The following is a 20,030-nucleotide window of genomic DNA, read 5'->3' on the forward strand; positions in this document are numbered from 1 at the left end:
CCCGAATTCTGTCATCAAACTAATTAAATTGGAGAAATGGTACTTTTGGATGATTATAGTTCAATTATTTCTTAGAATTATTCTAAATTATATCTTCTGACTGAACCACACCAGTGAGTTGGACTAAATTATGTTGCTCCATTTGCAATTGATTTTACCAAACTGCACTTCAGTGTTACAGCAATGACCTATACTAAGGCCATGATAGGAAACAGAGCCAGGTTGGGGCACCTGGGTGGCTCAGTCGTTAAGCGTCTGCCTTCGGCTCAGATCATGATCCCAGGGTCCTGGGGTGGGGCTCCCTGCTCAGCGGGAAGCAGGCTTCTCCCTCTCCCACTCCCCCTGCTGTGTTCCCTCTCTCGCTGTGTCTCTGTCAAATAAATAAAATCTTTAAAGAAAAAAAAAAAAAGAAAGAAACAGAGCCAGGAGATAATTATAAGACCAGTTCACATTTAGAGTACTATATGCCAGACACCATGCTAAACACTTTAGATGCATTAATTCATTCAACCCTCACAGGCAATCCTATGTAGAAAGTACCATTATCCCCATTTGACGGATGAGGAAGCCAAGCTGCTGACAGGTTGAGTAACTTCATAAAGGCCACACAGTGGTAGAGCTAGGATATTATCCAAGTAAACAGACTCCAGAGCTCTTGTTCTCAGTCACTATATTACAGTACCACTATTCTTTACGCAAGATGTTGGAAGTCTTTATTCGTTGTATCATTTAATGTTTTCTTAATACTTTCTATGAGAAATTTTGTGTCTTAATACCAGGAACGGCTCCTAAGCAACTGGTTTGTTCTCATAACCATGAATAATGTAACTTAGGATTTTTCTTTCCTTTTTCTTTGCACTAGGTGCTTCAGAGTTCAGAGCTAGATTTAGCTCATCTAGCAAGTATACAGACTTAAATGGCATGCATACTGGCTACCGTATTTCTAACTTCACTGATCATCGCCCCCATCTGGTCTATTAATCTTCATCCATTTCCTCTTTTTTTTTTTTTTAAAGATTTTTATTTATTTATTGAGAGAGATAGTGATAGAGAGAGAGCATGAGAGGGGGAGAGTCAGAGGGAGAAGCAGACTCCCCGCCGAGCAGGGAGCCCGATGCGGGACTCGATCCCGGGACTCCAGGATCATGACCTGAGCCGAAGGCAGTTGCTTAAACAACTGAGCCACCCAGGCGCCCCTCCTCACTTATTTTTAAACAGTACTAGGTTAACCTTGGTAAGCCAAACCCTTTTTAGAGTATGGCTTGGTGCAATTAACAACTCAAATCCAACAAAACAGTTTACAGGGACACAAACAACTCCTTTAAATGCTGCCTAGTCCTCCTTATTTTACCAGGTACAAAACATGCTACTTTAGTTATCCTTAGCAGTTTTTACATAAGGACAAGAAATCAAGTGTGGGTGGGGTGCCTGGGTGGCTCAGTTGTTAAGCGTCTGCCTTCGGCTCAGGTCATGATCCCAGGGTCCTGGGATCGAGCCCCACGTCGGGCACCCTCCTCGGCGGGAAGCCTACTTCTCCCTCTCCCACTCCCCCTGCTTGTGTTCCCTCTCTCGCTGTGTCTCTGTCAAAAACATAAATAAAATCTTAAAAAAAAAAAAAAAAGAAATCAAGTGTGGGAGAAAGAGCAATCAGTATCCAGAATTTTATAGATCCTTAAATATTCTTAATTTTAAAATGTCAGTTCTTTATGGCATAACACATATAATAAAATCTTGACTAACAAGGTGTACGTGACTGAATATAACTATCTGTGTGTCGCTAAGCAAGTAATTACCTGACTTCAAGGGCTTTGATAGCTTCTAGCATTTGTAGAAACTCTGCTGCTTTCCATACATCATTGGCTTCTTCTTCTCCTTGTATCATTAATTTTGCTGTATATGTGAACTCAATTAAATGACGGAAGGCCATTTTACTAACACCTGTAAAAAAAAAAAGATGTGCATTAGCATATATGCATGTTGATTCAAATCTTCTAACATTAGTAAAGAAAAAAAAGCTCAGTGTTTGAAACCTGATTAGTATCTGAATTTTGGAAAATTATTTCCTGCTGGAATTCTCATTAACAGTACAGTAAGACTGTACCAAGTTCCAGCAGTAACTACCAACCTATTTTAAGATCTTTCCCAAAAATTTCTAAGGCCCTTATGACAGTAAAACCTACCACTCAAATATACGAATGGGTTATTACAGGTCAGACATGCTACTTTCCTGCCAGGGATCTCTGCATCAACTCAGCTCCAAATCTTCAAGGGCTTTCCACAGCTCAGCAAATAAAGTTCCATGCCACTCTGCCTTTATTTCAAGGTACTTCACATTATTTTTCTATTTACCACTATTTTTCCCTTCCAAATTTTGAACTCTATTAATCCCATACTATATACTGATCTTCAAACCCTTCACTTCTAAAGCTTCCTTGCCTTTATTAATATTTACCCTCCTTCCTGAATGCTTAATCACTTTATCTCTGTACAAATCCCAGCACCCTTGAAGGCCCAATTCTAATGCCACATACTTAATGAAACTTTCTTTAATGCTCCTCCCCACCCCACCAGCTGAACTCTGTACTTGTTCTGACAATTACAACTCATGGGCATCTCTTGACTCTAAGCTACTTGAGGGAAATGATTGTTTCTGCACACTCACCTCACAGTATCTAACACAATGCTCCCTAAGATGCAGACACACAAAATAGGAATGAATAAGAGCTAAAGTCACTTTCAAAATTAAGCTTCCACAATTCCAACTTTTCTTTACAAGTTTTATGTTTAAATTTTGGCCCCAAAAATACTCTATTTCTTTGTGCTCTTCAATGCTAAATATTATTATTTCAATCTGCTAATGCAAGGCTACAAAAATCTACTGAAACAAAGAAAAACTACTTTATTTATTTTTAAAAGATTTTTAAGTACTCTCTACCCCCAACTTGGGGTTTGAACCTACAATCCCAATTATCAAAAGTCACATGCTGCACCGACTGAGGCAGACAGGCACCCCAGAAGAAAACTATTTTTAACATAGAATTTTTACACTAAGAAATGCCCGTGTCCAAACTGCACACAATATACACAACTGCAAATACAAAAATGCTTTTATGTTCTTCCTAGGCACTTTATACACCTGCATAAGCAAACTAAAAATAACTGGATTCTTTGAAGGTTACTGTGAGTCTCCTAAATCTTTATTCTCTTGGTTATCTTTTGACCATGTTATTCTTTATTATATGAGAGTAACTAAAAAAATTTTTTAAGGAGTTTTAACCAAATATTTAAAAGTGCAACAAAAGTCCTTTCTAAAAACATGTAAATTTTTCTTGAATAAGATTTTGATTTTTAATCAAACACACACATGTAATACTGCAAATATCAAGCACAACTCCAAACACCTCACAAGTATTAACATAACAATCCTATGGAGAACTTTATTGTAATCTCCATTTTACAGATAGGAAAACTGAGGCACAGAAAAATCAGTAACTGTGACTTTGGCAAGTTACTTAAGTGATGAAAACTAGAATCAACCCTAGATGGCCCAACTCATAAGTCCAAAATAAAGATTTTTATGTAAGATGATGACAGGAAACATTCCAGCTTGGAAGAGTTTGAATACCTATGACTTCATTCACTGCAGGCCCACAATCTCTTATTCATAATCCCAAAGTCCCCCAAATCTCTTAAGACCAGGAGTTTTCCCATAAATTTGGCAGCAAAATTTGGTTTGAACTGACATGGGACTATTTATCCCATTTAGAGCAAATATTAATATGCTACTCTTCCAAAATATTATTTTGGTTACAGGATGTCACCCTAAGACCCCTTTGGGAGTAATGTCACAGACTGCATTATCTTAGAAAATTTGTAATTTCAAGAAACATCTGGTCTCCAAGGATTTAAATAAGGAACTGTAGACTTAGTTCCCAATTTTGGTTAATTAGAATCATTGTAAACTTAATAAAAGCATGGGTCTCTGATCTCCAGAATCAAAACTGGGATAGGGAACCTTTTTTTTATAAGCATCTTAGGTGCTTCTTAAGTCGCCAGTCCAGCACTAGTCCTAGGAATAAATCACTGACCTAATTAACTAACATGAACCAAACATACCACCTAACCAGGTAAGCAATGTGGTGACAGATGATGCACAGTTGCAAAAACATTATTCTCCATGAGGACTAGTCTGGTAACTTTCAAATCTCAGCCCACTTTCTAATTAATCCCTTGCTCCTTTCATAACAGAAGTGTGCAGGAGAACACAATTTTTCTGAGTATCTAAAGAAACCGTTAATATGAACACCTTAACCTGCATCTTCTTTTTTTCACTTAGGAAGAAGCAAAAGAGGGCAGCATTCTAGATATATAGAGTGAGGCCATTATTCATATTTTACAGATGGGGGTTCCAATTCTGGCTAAGACGAAGAAAGCACACTCTACCACTCCATACTCCATCTTGTCCACCGCTTACAATCATAAATCCTGGGAAGAATACATAAAGCAAATATATAAGGATTCCGAAAGATAAACAGAAGCAAGCAGGCTGGGGAGAGAAATCAAAACTCAAAGAACAGCAGTGAGTTTCCTGTGTTTTTATTTTTCCTCAAATATATCCCAGCTTAGACTTGAAGACAGCCCAAATCCCATTTCTCGGTAGGAGGAACAGACAAAAAAGCCTAAGAAACTCTTTCTGGCTAGAACCAGGAAAGGGAATGGAGAGTATGAGTGGGGCGGGAAATCCTTGGTTATTACTCCTCTCAGCCCTGCCTCAAAGCAAGTTCCAGTTCTGATGCTGCACACCTGTGCTGGTGGCCACCAAGCAGGCACTCAATTCTGAGAGAAAGTTTTTCTTTCTGACAGAGAACTAGGAAATAGACGATGATCTGAAGAGCATGGGGAGAAATCTTATTTTTTTTCTCTCATCGCTTTGTCTAGGAAACAGATCCCACTGTGGGAAGCATATGACAGCACAGGGACGCTAAAACCCCAGTTTTCTAGCCAGACGATCAGGGAAAGTTGCTCCTCGGAGCTAGAGTGCAGAAGTCAGAAGAGGGAACTAGAAGAAGGTCCTCTGTGAATGAAGTCTTGCTCTAGCCACCACTTACACATGTGAAGAACTGAGCTGAGGCAGCACAGCAAAGGGTTTGAGTACCGCACTATGATGCGGTCTACCACCCAGCTCGGCACACCTGGGACCTGACCACCACCACAAAAGTTTTGAAAACTAAATTGGAATTGCATCCACAATCCACATAAGGCAGTCTGAACCTAAAGCAGGTTGACTGCCTGCTAGAAACAAAACAAACCAAAATCAACAAAACAAAGGACTTTAACACAGACTGTCATTATATTCAAAATGCTCATGATATAATACAAAATTACTTGATGTATCTTACAGATTTAATAGAAAAAAAAAAAAAGGAAGCCAACATGTTCAAGCTTATACAGCTGACAACAGTAAAGAAAACTGAGGTTTTTGAATTACATGCCCCAGGGCTTTCTCAATAGCCAGGTGACCTAGACAGGTTGTACAGTGATCCCAAAGTTAATGGCTTAAGAAAACACTGAACCACATTGATTTTTTAAACCTGAATCTGGCAAATAACAAAAACAGAAATGTTCTTACATTCTGTTTTCTCATTTGTCTATATTAAATACTAAAGGTTTGTATGTGCTATACTATAATGGAGACAGGTCAGAGGTATTAAAAGGCACAAGAAACAATCTCAAGGTGGTTAGTCTTTAGAAGACCCTACTTCTCCAGGTACACTCCTTGCTCCAAAAGCAAAGCATATTCTAGCCTGTGCCACTTACTGTTTAAGATTCTGCTTAAAAAGCAGAAGTCAGGGGCGCCTGGGTGGCTCAGTTGGTTAAGCGACTGCCTTCGGCTCAGGTCATGATCCTGGAGTCCCGGGATCGAGTCCCGCATCGGGCTCCCTGCTCGGCAGGGAGTCTGCTTCGTCCTCTGACCCTATCCCCTCTCATGAGCTCTCTGTCTCTCTCATTCTCTCTGTCTCAAATAAATAAATAAAATCTTGAAAAAAAAAAAAAAAGCAGAAGTCAACTCCTCTTTGAAATCTTCCCTCTCTAAGGTGGACTAAACTATTCATTCTCTCCCCTCAGCTATACCATTCCACAATAAAAGTCTCTGTAACACTTTTTGCACTCCTTTCTATATCTGTTGCTAATCTGTGATTAAATTTGCAAATCCTTTAAGGGTTGTCTTATTCACCAATTCTTCATTTCCTGGGTCTAGTATAGTGCACAACATGTAACAGGTATTCAAAATTTGACAAATAGCCCCAATTTATTAAGCTTTGACAATGTACCAAACACTATGCTCAGCATTCTGCATGTTATTTCAATTAATCATTACAAGCTTATAAAGTAATGAGGACTCTTCAGATGAGGAGGCAAATATGCAACTGAAGTAAAGTTACCTGCCTGGTGTCACACAGTACCTCAGGTAAATGAATGGATGAAATCTTGCCCTGTAATAGAAACCAATACCGTATAGACAGCTAGATTCTCACTTTAGTAAGCTTTGTGGATTTCCATTATACCTGTGGCTCTGTCCATCACAGATAATGAAAAGATTATCTATGGATGTATCAGCCAGAATGCTAGATAAACTAGAATGTACCCCCCCCCCCCCAAAAAAGGAACATGCTTAACTTTTTCATTTTCTTTACTCCCCAGGGCACCAAATTTCCCCAAGGGAATAGCGTTTCTAGGCAACTCATTCATAACAAAGAATATATACACCATGAAAAAGATACAAAACCAAAACTCAAGAACACTGAAAGAACTAAAATTCTGTATTTACTTAGGCAAGCTTATTTATTTCCTATAGTTTTGGATGACAGGGAGGTGTAGGTAATGTAGCAGTGTAAGACAAAAACATAGTAATTAATAGTACAAAGTGAATCCCTTGCTAGCTGGACAACACTGAGCATGTAACCATTTACAGCCTGTTCCCTGATGTGTGAATTGGAAATAATACCACTTATTTCAAACGATTGCTGTAAATCCCAGAAAAGGCACACAAACTGCATAGCACTATAGCTGGCACTTGGGAAGCTATTATTATAAAAGTCAAGCAAGTACAAAAATCACTTTCTACTTTAAGGCAGTATCTATTGAATGATTCCTTCCATCCCAGACTCTATCCGCTAGAACTTCTGAATGCTACTTCAGTTCATCTTTCCTAGCCTTTTCCGTATTGTGGCAGCCCACTTCATTTTGTGCATGTCATATGTACCTCTGCTAGTAAAGAACCTTCTACTGTAACCTGCAGCTTCTACTGTAACCCGCAGCTTCTACTGTAACCCACCAGTCTGAAACTTTAGCCCACTGAACAAAGATGGGAATTCACTTTTAATACATGTTTTCAAAAGACAGTAACCATTGGTTTTAGAAGTAGAAGAGACTCCTTTAAGAGACCAACAGCTACCATCTAATGTAAGAGTTTTTCCTGACAGATCATTTTACGAAGCACTTTACTGAAAGTAAGAATTCTCAAGTGTCAAAAGAACAATTTATCCAGTCACCTAATAGGAACCACTGATGCCTATTTCCCATTGTATCTTGCTAAATTAACTAACACTTATTCATCAATTAAAATGTTCGCTAAGTACTGTATTTAAAACAAGCATTTACCTTCTATCTCCACCAAAGGTTCCTGAGTAAACTCCTGAAAGAATTTGTAGAAGAACTTACTGCAAGCAGCCAAAACAGCCTTGTGGGCCTTAAAATGGTGTCCTAGATTAAAAAGAAAAAAAAAAAAAAAAAGAGTATCACATATATTCAAAAATCAAAAGTAAAACCAAAAAACAAAGTAGGAAATTATATAAAGTAGACCTTTCTCCATAATATAATCATAAGACTATATAAATTACTGAACTAAAGTTAGAATGTTCTTAGCGGCTATCTTGACAAATTTCAATCTTAATTAGACACAAAGCCAGATCTTTACCTCAAAGACCTTATTAAGTCAGTTTTATAAAAGCCAGTTTACAAAACTAAAAGAGGTACAGGGCTTCTTACCACTTAAAGAGTCAAAGGTATATCCTATTCATTTAAAACTGCTAAATATAAACACAACCCAAAATGTTACATACATCATTTGGAAAGAGAGAAGAAAACGCCATAGAATAAGCATAAAGCTGGATGTATTTGCTATGGAAAACATGTTAACATGCCTAATATTTGGAAGCAGCAGACCTACAATGCAGCAGATCTATAATAAAGAATAGCCTGCCTTGAGATGCCTATTTTCACTAAATAGAAAAGTTACCCAAGCTGCGTTTGCCTCCATTATAATGACAACTCCTAATACTGGTAAAGACCCCATTTGATTTGGCTTCCCAAAGAGGGTACCAGTGCTGCAAAGGAATCTCACATTCTCCCTCCAAGACCATCTGGGAAACTAGAAAGAATCAACACTTCCCAAATGATTGCTGTGAAAGGCTCCTCAAAGCAGCTTATGAATAGAAGGCTATTATCCAAACATTTAGAGATATCCTCCCTATCTCCAAAACCATCATCTTGCACTCCTGTGTGCAATGGGAAAACTTAAGAAGGCTGCAAAAAAGTTAAGATGCGATGATTATGTTGAAAGCGTGACTAGCCAACTAGCCTTCTACAACATGGTCTACGTGAGTGGACACTGACAAGTCCCCCACCCAGGTCCCAGCGCACACTCAAAAGGCACAGGCCATAGAGGGTGGGTATAAAAGGCGGGTGGGGGAAGGGGAGATAAGAACGGAAGCCACAAATTCGCTGCTCTACCCACCACCCTACCCACCGTCGACAATCAGGGTGATGTCAGTAAACCGATCCTGCTCCCGCTGTTCATTCAATCGGTCCAGGATCATTTTATGATGTTCCGGGAACTCCTGAAGGCATTCCATCGTCTCTTCGGCCTCCATGGCCGTCGGGTTGCTCTACAAAAGAGGAGCATGATAATGTACACCCATGAGCTCGGGCTGAGGCACAAAACCCCTAAAGCTTAAAACAACAAAAAGCAAAACCCCAGCTACGTGAAAAGAAGGGGGGAGGGTGAGGCAAGAGGAGAGGAAGGCGAGGGAAGAAAGAAAGGCGAGCCGGGTGGCCGCCGCGCGTAGGGGGCCGGAGCCGCGGCCGCGGGACTCCGAGCCTGACCTAATTGGAGTCGGGAGACGCGAGCTGAAGCGGGGTGGGCAGAGCGCCGGTGGCTCCGGGCGCCGGGGCGCGCAAGTCCGGCAGAGGAAAGGACCCGACAGCCGCGGCGGCCCTCTAACGGCCCGCCAAGCCCTTCTGCCAGGCCCTGGCTCCCGCCGCCCCGGGACCCGGTCCGGCCCGCGGCCCACAACGACTCCCGGGTCGCCTCTCCCTCCCCCGCCCTCCCTCTTCTCCCCCGCCCCAACCGGGCCGGCACTCACTCAGGGAAGGAGGAGCGGCCCGAGCCTGCGCGTCACGTACGTCGACGTGCCGCGTCACCGCGCCGGGCTCCGGCTGACGCCGACCAAGCGTCGACCACTGAGAACACGGGCCACAACCCCGCCCGCCCCCACTAGTGGCGGGCGGAGTCTACCGAGGGGTTTGGCTTGGGCGATGGTGAGGCCGCGGCGGCGGCGGCCGCTACCGCGAAGAGAAAGTCCGGCAAAGGGGGAGCTGGGCCAGCTCTGAGCCAGGCCGTACCCGGGGCGGGGATCCTAAACCACCGCCTCTCCACCCACCCCCTACCGCGGGGCTCCAGGTGTGAGTGCTTCCGACCCGGACCTCGGAATAAGCGCGCAACGCGATCCGGGTGCTCTTTTATTCGGCGACTCCTCCAGCCCCGCCCCCTTTCCCCCCAAGCTTTAGGTCGGCCAGCCTTACCTAGCTCGGGATCCTCCCTGTCTCCTCTCCGGCCCTCAGAGCCTCTCCTTCCTCGCTCTCCCCTCTCGGGGCGAAACTCAGCCCACACTGTTTCCTACCCCCAAACAGCGCCTCGCCCTCCATTTCCTCGCGAGTGCCCGGACACCGCCTCCACTGGGTCTGGCCGGCGCACGTGCGCTCGCTCCGAGACCCGGGCGGGCGCGCCGGGGGCGGCGGCCACGGGCGCGAGCACGTTCCGGCCGCCTGGGACCTTCCTCCGGGTGCCCGCCCTCTCCACGCTCGGCAGGCAGCACGTGTTTGCTGGGCTCAGAACCTGGATCTACTCCGATTATTTACACATGATGCTATTACTACAGCTCTCCACTCCCAAGCCCCGCGCTTAAAGAGGCCAGTGACTTACAATCAGCCTCACTTGGCTGGGTCATTCACTCATTCATCTGGGGAAAAAAATGCTTTCGGAGGATAACAGGTTGAGATTTCCTTTTTTTCTCAGAAGAAAACAGAGTGGGGAATTAGGGGAAGACTCAAATAGCTGGCTATATGCAGGAGTGAGTGTAATCATTATTTCAACAGACACTTATTTAGAGCCAACGCTGTGTTAGGCACTGTTTAAGGGTGAACAAGGGGTATGTGGTTTCTGCCTTCCTAATCTTAGTCTAATAGAGTAGATAGTAGATAGATACTTTGTACAGTTAATTGCCTGGGTGCAGAGTTCTGAGTGTTAGGAGATGTGAAGAACAAGGTAATCTGGGGTGGGGGTGGGAGAGTCAAGGAAAGCTAGTGACCTGTAAGAAGCAATATGAAGTCTGAGTGTTCTTAACCAAGTGTACAGCACATTCAGAGGCAACAAGATTATAGCATTTTGAGAACTAAAAGAATGCTCGTGAGACAGCCCCACAGGGGCCTTGTAAAGATGATAGATTTTCTTTTAATCGCAAACGGAAACCTTGAAGGTTGAGCAGAATAGTGACATTTTGAGATTTACTTTTTTAAAGAGAATTCTAGCCCCAGTATGGACGATAGACTAAATGGGGAGAAGATGCAAGGAGTAGAGACCAGTGGGAGGCTATTAGTAATGTAGATGAAATCATGGTGGCAAATGGGATTAGAGAATTGGATGGAATCCAGAAATAGGATCAACATTGGCTGGAAAGCATGTCATGGGTACTAAATACATGTTGGATGTATTCATGGTGAGAGAAAAGAACACTCAAGAATGGCTCCTAGATTTCTGGCTTGAATGGATTGTTGGAACAATTTTACCAAAATGGAGAATATAAGTGGAGGAAATGGGGAGGGAAGAGATCATTTTAAGGAGACAACTAAATGCAGATGATGTCAACAAGTCGTTTTATATATGGACCTGTATAGCATTTAGGGGAGAGAGCTAGTATTAGGGATTTGGAAAGTTTTAGCATAAAGTGGGTATCGAAGCCTTGGAAACAGATTTTTTTTTCATCCATCCTAATGCAAAATTAATTGATTAATTAATTTAGATTTTAATCCCAATATAGTTAACACAGTGTTATATTAGTTTCAGGTGTACCATATAGTGATTCAGTAATTCCATACATCAGCCAGTGCTCATGATGAAAAGTACACTCCTTAATCCCCATCATCTATTTCACCCATCCCCCCACCCACCTTCTCTTTGGTAACCATCAGTTTGTTTTCTATAGTTAAGAATCTTTTTCTTGGTTTGTCTCTTTTTTCCTTTGCTTATTAAATTCCACATATGAGTGAAATTATATGGTATTTGTCTTTCTCTGACAGACTTATTTCACTTAGCGTTATACTCTCAAGCTCTATCCATGTCCTTGCAAATGACAAGATTTCATTTTTTTAAATGGCTGAATAATAGGCCATTGTATATACATATACCACTTCTTTATCCATTTATCTATTGATGGACACTTGGGTTACTTCCATAATTTGGCTATTGTAAATAATGCTGCTATAAACATAGGGGTGCATATATCCCTTTGAATTAGTGTTTTTGTATTCTTTGGGTAAATACCCAATGGTGTGATTCCTGAATTGTAGCATAGTTCTATTTTTAACTTTTTGAGGAACCTCTGTAGTGTTTTTCAGAGTGCCTGCACCAGTTTGCATTTCTACCAACAGTGCAAGAGGGTTCCTTTTTCTCCACACTCTCGCCAACACCTGTTTCTTGTGTTTTTGATTTTAGCCATTCTGACAGATGTTAGGTGATATCTCTATGTGGTTTTAATTAGCACTTCCCTGATAATGGCTGATATTGAACATCTTTTCATGTGTCTGTTGGCCATCTATGTAGAAATGTCTGGAGAACTGTCCATGTCTTGTGCCCATTTTTCAATTGGATTATTTGGATTTTTTGGTGTTGAGTTGTATGAAGTTCTTTCTATGGATACTAACTCTATTGAGTATGTTATTTACAAATATCTTCTCTATTCAGTAAATTTCCTTTTAGTTTTTTTGTTTCCTTCGCTGTGCAGAAGCTTTTTATTTTGATGTAGTCCCAATAGCTAATTTTTGCTTTTTCTTCCCTTGCCGCAGGAGACATATCTAGATAAATGTTGCTATAGCCACTGTGTGTCTCTAAAGCTAAGGTGAGTCTCTGGTACTGCCTATGCTCTCTTCTAGGATTTTTATGGTTTCAGGTCTCACAGTTAGGTCTTTCATCCATTTTGAGTCTATTTTTGTGTAAGGTGTGAAAAAGTAGTCCAGTTTTATTCTTTTACATGTTTCTGACCAGTTTTCCCAACACCAATTGTGGAAAAGACTGTCTTTTTCCCATTGGATATTCTTCCCTGCTTTGTCGAGATTGATTGACCATATAATTGGGTTTTCTATTTTGTTCTATTGAACTATATGTCTATTTTTGTGCCAGTACCATACTATTTTGATTATTACAGCTTTGTAATATAACTTGAAGTCTGGAATCGTGATGCCTCCAACTTCCCTTTTCAAAATTCCTTGGGTCTTTTGTGGTTCCACATAAACTTGAGGATTGTTTGTTCTAGTTCTGTGAGAAATGCTGTTGGTATTTTGACAGGGATTGCATTAAATCTGTAGATTGCTTTGGGTAGTATAGGCATTTAAACAATATTTGTTCTCCCAATTAATACTTGAGCACGGTATGTTTTTCCATTTATTTGTGTTGTCTTCAATTTCTTTCATCAGTGTTTTATAGTTTTCAGGATACAGGTTGTTTACCTCTTTAATAGGTTTATTCCAAGGTATCTTATTATTTTTGGTACAATTGTAAATGGGATTGTTTTCTTAATCTCTCTGCTGCTTCATTATTAGTGTATAGAAATGCAACAGATTTCTGCCCATTGATTTTGTATCCTGCAACTTTACTGAATTCATTTATCAGTTCTAGTATTTTTTTGGTGGAGTCTTTTGGTTTTTCTATATAGAGTATCATGTCATCTGCAAATAGTGATGGTTTTACTTCTTCCTTACTGATTTGGATTCCTTTTATTTCTTTTTGTTGTCTGATTGCTCTGGCTAGGACTTCCAGTACTATGTTGAATAAAAGTGGTGAAAGTGGACATCCTTATCTTGTCCCTGACCTTAGGGGAAAAACTCTCAGTTTTTCCCCCTTTGAGTATGATATTTGCTGTGGGTTTTTCATAGATGGCCTTTATTATGTTGAGGTATGTTCTCCCTCTAAACCTACTTTGTTGAAGGCATTTATCATGAATGGGTATTGTTTTTTGCTGAATGCTTCTTCTGTATCAAAATGATCATATGGTTTTTATCCTTTTTCTATTGATGTGATGTATTATGTTGATTAGTTTGCAAATATTAAACCACGCTTGCAACCTGGAAATAAATCCCACTTGATCATGGTAAATGATATTTTAAAATGTATTGTTGGATTCAGTTTGCTAGTATTTTGGTGAGGATTTTTACATCTATGTTCATCAGAGAAATTAGCCTGTAGTTTTCTTTGTGTATCTTTATCTGGTTTTGGTTATCAGGATGATACTGGCCTCATAAAATGAATTTGGAAGTTTTCATTCTGTTTTTTGGAACAGTTTGAGAATAGGTATTAACTCTTTTTTAAATGTTTGGTAGAATTCGCCTGTGAAGCCATCTGGTCCTGGACTTTTGTTTGTTGGGAGTGTTTTGATTACTAATCCAATCTTCCTTGCTAGTTATCAGTATGTTCAAATTTTCTATTTCTTCCTGCCTCAGTTTTGGTAGTTTATAAGTTTCTAGGAATTGATCCATTTCTTCTAGGTTGTCCAGTTTGTTGGCATATAGGTTTTCATAATATTCTCTTACACTTGTTTGTATTTCTGTGGTGTTGGTTGTTATTTCTCCTCTTTTATTTGTGATTTTGTTTATTTGAGCCCTCCCCCCTCCCCCCCTTTCAATGAGTCTGGCTAGAAGTTTATCAGTTTTGCTGATCTTTTCAAAGAACGAGCTCCTGGTTTCTTTGATCTGGTCTATTGTTTTTTTTAGTTTCTATATCATTTATTTCTGCTCTAATCTTTATTATTTCCTTCCTTCTGCTGGTTTTGGGTTTTGTTTGTTGTTCTTTTCCTAGCTCCTTTAGGTGTAAGGTTAGGTTGTTTGAGATTTTTCTTGCTTCTTGAAGTAGGCCTGTATGCTATATACTTCCCTCTTAGAACCGCTTTCACTGCATCCCAGAGGTTTGGGACCATTGTGTTTTCATTTTCATTTGTTTCCATGTACTTTTTTATTTCTGGTTGACCCATTCATTGTTCAGTAGCATGTTATTTAACCTCCATGTATTTGTGGTCTTTCCAGATTTTTTCTTGTGGTTGATCCTTAGTTTCATAGTGTTGTGGTCAGAAAAAAATGCATGGTATGACTTTGATCTTTTTCAATCTGTTGAGACTTGTTTTGTGGCCTAATACGTGATCTTTTCTGGAGAATGTTCCATGTGCGCTTGAACAGAATGTGTATTTTGCTGTTTTAGAATCAAATGCTCCGAATATCTTTTAAATCCATCTGGTCCAGTGCATCATTCAAAGCCACTGTTTCCTTGTTGGTTTTCTGTTTGGATGATCTGTCCATTGATGAAATTGGGGTGTTAAAATCCCCTACTATTATTGTATTACTATCAATTAGTTCTTTTATGTTTGTTATTAACTGTTTTATGTTGGGTGCTCCCATTTTGGGTGAATAAATATTTACAATTGTTATATTTTCTTGTTGGATTGTCACCTTTATTATTATACAGTGTCCTTCTTTGTCTCTTTTTACAGTCTTTGTTTTAAAATCTATTTTGTCTCATAGAAGTATTGCTACTCTGGCCTATCTTTTGCATGATAAATGTTTCTCCATCCCCTCAATCTACAGGTGTCTTTAGGTTTGAAATGAGTCTCTTGTAGGCAGCATACAGATAGGTCTTGTTTTTTTATCCACTTTGTCATCCTATGTGTTTTGATTGGAACATTTAGTCCATTTACATTCAAAGTAATTACTGATATATATTTATTGCTATTCTGTTACTTGTTTTTGTAGTTTTTCTCTGATCCTTTCTTCTCTTTCTTTCATGGTTTGCTGGTTTTCTTTAGTGATAAATGTTGATTCCTTTCTCTTTATTCTTTGTATATCTATTAGGAGTTTTTCGATTTGTGGTTACCATTAGGTTTGTATATAACATCTGCATATGGCAGTCTATATTAAGTTGATGGTCACTTAAGTTTGACACATTCTTTACTCCTCTCCCCCCAACATTTTAGGTATTTGTCATATTCTCACCCTTTTGTGAATCCTTGACTGATATTTTACAGAAATACGTATTTTTACTGCTTTTGTGTTTCCTTCTTCTCATACTCTCACTCATCTTTCCTTTCCACTCACAGAGTCCCCTTTCGTATTTCTTGTAGGGCTGGTTTAGTGGTCATCTGACTCCTTTAGTTTTTGTTTGTCTGAGAAACTCTTTCTCCTATTCTGAATGATAGCCTTGCTGGATGGAGTATTATTGGCTGTAGATTTTTCCCTTTCAGCACTTAGAATATATCATGCCACTTCCTTTCATGGGCACATCCTCCTCGGGTGGTCAAGAGACACAGTTTGCAGGGGTCTTCTGGGGGAGGGGCTCCACAGCACCAGGACTGAGGCGGGTCTGGCTTGGGGGGAAGGGGGGGGCGGAGGGTGCAGTGTAAGCAAGTTCGGTAGTGAGTGCCAGCACTGTGCTGGTTCCTGCAGGTGGCTCTGTTTATGATGAGGGGTGAGGGAGGGAAATTCCTTTATTCCTAGAGAAGTCCCTGCTCAGTCAGTAGAACATGCAACTCTTGATCTCAGGGTCATGAGTTCAAGCCCCATGCTGCGCATAGAGCCTACTTAAAAAAAAATAACAAAAAATAAACGAACTCTGAGATTAGTAATTAACTCTTCCTCCCATAAACCTCAGGTCCCTTTCAAACTGCTGCTTCTCCACAGGCTGTTTGCTGTGCTGTTTCTTTAAGGGCAGGGTCTCAGCTTCCTATTGCCCTCTGCATTCTCTCAGAGCCAAGCCCTACTGATTTTTAAAGTTCCAGGGTTTGAGTCCCACTTGTTGTAAGCACTCATGAAATTTGGCCCCTCTAATTTTCAAAGCCAAATGCTATGGGGATTTCTTTTCCCTTTGTAGATTTCCCAATATGCTAGTCTGTTTCTTACCTGCCTCAATGCCTGAGGTTCCCTCCCTCCAGTGATCAGACCCACAGGGTTTAGGTTACCACAAAGTCCTGGCCCTTCCTAACCTCTTCGATGTGGCTTCTTCTCTACATTTAGGTGTGGAGTTTGTTCAGCCAATCTTTGGGACCTTTTCTGTGTTGTTTGCTCTGGTGCAAGTGTTATCTAGTTGTATCCATGGGACAAGATGAATTTAAGGTCCTCCTACTCTGCCATCCTCTTTAGAAGTCCCCAGATGAGATTGTTTAAGGAGAATCTGCAAGGATGATAGACAACAGCTTATAGTTTGAATTGGACTACTGGTGTTTTAACATTATCATCATTATTCCCACACTGATTTTTAAGATGAAGAAATTGCACATAGAAATAGGCTTTTTGGAAATTCCAGTATATAGGACTACTTTCCGATACAACAACAATTGGGTTAGGCCAAAGGGAGACTGCCCTCTCTGTATGAAATTTGAGCTATCTAGTTCATAGTTTTCATCACTTTCTAATGTCTTAGATCTGAATCACATCATTCATTTTTACTTGCTTTGTTTCTAAACCATTTGAGTTTGGACTCTTGGTGCACAGCATCAGGATAGAAGAGAGCGTAGAACTTTATCCCTGAGAAGTATCAGTGTTTATGGGTTGAGTACAAGGGAAGAACCTGAAAGGACAGCATGGCTGCTGGAGAAAGGAGGAAAACCAGATGAGTATGACATCGAGGAGGTCAACGTTTTAAAAGAGAGGTTATGATCAGCAGTGCCATATGCTGCCAAGTGGACAAGCTAAATAAAGATTAGGAATGATTGGTCCATTAGATTTGGCATCATGGATGTCTTTGGTAGAAGACCTTAGCAAGAACAGTTTTTAGTTAAGTTCTGTGGAAGGTAGTGGTGGTGGTGAGAAGTCTATATCCAAGTAGGTTAAGGAATAATTAGGAAAATAAAATGAGATAATAATGATAGAACTTGCATTAAAAAATGAGGGAGGAGAGAAAGGAGTACCTATAGAGGGTGATATGGCAAGCCAGTTTTAAGTTTTGTATTTTGGGATGGGAGATACTTAAGCAATTTAAATGCTGTTGGGGAAGGATCCAGTAGAGAAAGATGATAAAAATACAGGAGGAAAAGGGGGGCTAATTGTATAAGAGAGGAAGAGACTAGAAAAAAATGAAGTTCAGAAGATATGTGAATGAATCAGCCTTAGATGGAAGGACATCTCTTCTATTATCACTGGAAGGATTAATAGATTAGATGCTCTTAGGAGTATAGATTTGCTACCAAAAGTTGATATTCCTACATAACTGAAAACCTCTATTTTCTCCATGAAATAGGTGGCCAGTTTATCCACTAAAAGCCAAAATTAGGAGAAGTTGTGTGTGTGTGTGTGTGTGTGTGTGTGTGTTGGGGAGGAGAAGTTTGAGATTGGAAGCTGTATTAGTTATTTAAGGCTGTGTAACAAATTGCCCCCAAATGTTGTGGCTTAAAACAATATTATTATTTCACGGTTTCTGTGAGTCAAGAGTGTGGATGTTACTTAGCTGGGTTTTCAGGGTGTCTCACAGGGTTCTAATCAAGAAGTCAGCTGGGGCTGCTATGATCTCAGGGGTTGGCTGGGGGAAGATCTGCTTCCAAGGTCACTTGGGGCAGATGGTTGTTGACAGAATTAGTTCCTCCTGGGCTATTAGACTGAAGACTTCAGTTTTCTTTGCAAGGCCTCCCTCCATGTGGGGCTCACCATAGGTTACTGACAGATTCCATCAGAGAGAGCAAGAGAAAGTGAGCAAGACAGAAGCCAAAGTCATTTTGTAACCTAATCTCAGAAGTGACATTCCACAACTGTTGCTGTCTCTTGTTTGTTAGAAGCAAGTCACCAGGTGTAGCCCACAGCCAGAAGAAAGTACATGCTGGGAGGAATGATCACTGGGAGCAATCTTAGAAGCTGCCTATCACAGAACAAAATGGAAAAGATTTGAAATGGATCTTGGACATAGTAACATCAGAGTAGCATCGACAGGATTAATAGAAGTTGGTGACCAGGGGCACCTGGGTGGCTCAGTCCACTGAGTGTCTGACTCTTGATTTGGGCTCAGGTCTGATCTCTGGGTCATAAGATCCAGCCCTGTGTTGGGCTCCGTGCTCAGTGGAGCTCTCTCTCCTTCTCCCTCTGCTCCTCCCCTGGCTCATGCACTCATGTGCTCTCCCTCCCTCCCTCTATCTCTCTTTCTCTCTCCCTCATAAATAAATCTTAAAAAAAAAAAAAAAAAAGTTGGTGACCAGAACTCAGCACTGCAATTTAGGATCTGTTTCTGATCTAACCATTATTGTTGTGGTTGCCATTGGTTTTTCTTGAAAGATTTGTACATAGGGCTTAAGAAAGAACCCTATTGGGGCGCCTGGGTGGCTCAGTTGTTAAGCGTCTGCCTTTGGCTCAGGTCCTGATCCCAGGGTCCTGGGATTGAGCCCCGCATCGGCTCCCTGTTCAGCATGGAGACTGCTTCTCCCTCTTCTGCTGCTGCTCCCCCTGCTTGTGCTCTCTCACTCTCTCCGTCAAATAAATAAATCTTAAAAAAAAAAAAAAAGAGGGGCGCCTGGGTGGCTCAGTTGGTTAAGCAACTGCCTTCGGCTCGGGTCATGATCCCGGAGTCCTGGGATCGAGTCCCACATCGGGCTCCTGGCTCAGCGGGGAGCCTGCTTCTCCCTCTGACCCTCTCCCTTCTCATGCTGTTTCTCTCTCCCTCCCTCTCTAATAAATAAATAAAATCTTTAAAAAAAAAAAAAAGAACCCTATTTGTGCATAGGGTTCACATACTACTGAAATGGTCTATTAATATGTCTCTCTCTCCCTGAGATTGGAATTTTCTTGAGGATTGATAATATGCCTTACCTGTGGTCTCTCAGAAATCAACAGGGCATGGCCACTTTCATTTTTAGAGGTTCCTGGTATGTTAAAAAAATCAAGAAATCCCAAAACAAGTTTCTAAAAATTTAAAATTTCTAAAATTTAAAATATTTAATAAATTTCTGCTTTTTCACAAATTAAAATAGAATGCAATAGTTATGCTTTTCAAAAGATAAATGACAGGACTTTTTGTAAAGAATATATTAAGGGACACCTGGGTGGCTCAGTTGGTTAAGTGTTTCTCTCTTGATTTTGGCTCAGGTCATGATCTCAGGGTTGTGAGATCGAGCCCCGCATTAGGCTCTGCATTGGGCATGGAGCCTGCTTAAGATTCTCTCTCTCCCTCTCCTTCTGCCCCTCTTCCCACCTCTCTCCCTCTCAAAGAAAAAAAAAAAGGGACGCCTGGGTGGCTCAGTTAGTTAAATGTCTGCCTTCGGCTCAGGTCGTGATCCCAGGGTCCTGGGATTGAGTCCGGCATCGGGCTCCCTGCTCAATGGGGGGAGCCTGCTTCTTCCTCTGCCTCTTACCCCTGCTTGTGCTCTCTCTCTGACAAATAAAAAAAATCTTTAAAAAAAAACCCCAAAAAATTAAAAATGAAAAGAAAAAAAGAAGATATTAATTTATAGTGCAAG

General features: G+C 40.8%; 1 protein-coding gene across 12 annotated transcripts in view; it reads right to left on the bottom strand.

Moving 5' to 3' along the window:
• The window catches only part of ZNF131 (zinc finger protein 131), a 29,308-nt gene extending 19,234 nt beyond the window's left edge, over positions 1–10,074 (bottom strand). For 3 of the 12 annotated variants that reach the window (XM_045903987.2, XM_054504242.2, XM_064596733.1), the window contains exons 1-2: positions 5,818–6,025; positions 1,794–1,938 (exon numbers count right to left, since the gene is read on the bottom strand). Coding sequence is in view for 8 of the 12 variants with exons in the window: in XM_045903927.3 (XP_045759883.1) it covers positions 1,794–1,938; positions 7,663–7,764; positions 8,810–8,933 (371 nt within the window). In the remaining 4 variants the exon portion in view is untranslated. Of the gene's footprint in view, positions 1–1,793; positions 1,939–4,306; positions 4,486–5,817; positions 6,037–6,443; positions 6,495–7,662; positions 7,765–8,809; positions 8,949–9,165; positions 9,401–9,425; positions 9,765–9,864 lie in introns of those variants that run through there. The other 9 variants (XM_045903927.3, XM_064596731.1, XM_064596730.1 and 6 more) reach the window with 9 other exon arrangements.
• Between the last annotated feature and the right edge of the window lie 9,956 nt (positions 10,075–20,030).

Source organism: Mirounga angustirostris, unplaced genomic scaffold (assembly GCF_029215605.1).
Source record: "Mirounga angustirostris isolate CCGP_5_RB_7025 unplaced genomic scaffold, mMirAng1.0.hap1 SCAF_7, whole genome shotgun sequence".
Taxonomy (NCBI): Eukaryota; Metazoa; Chordata; class Mammalia; order Carnivora; family Phocidae; genus Mirounga; species Mirounga angustirostris.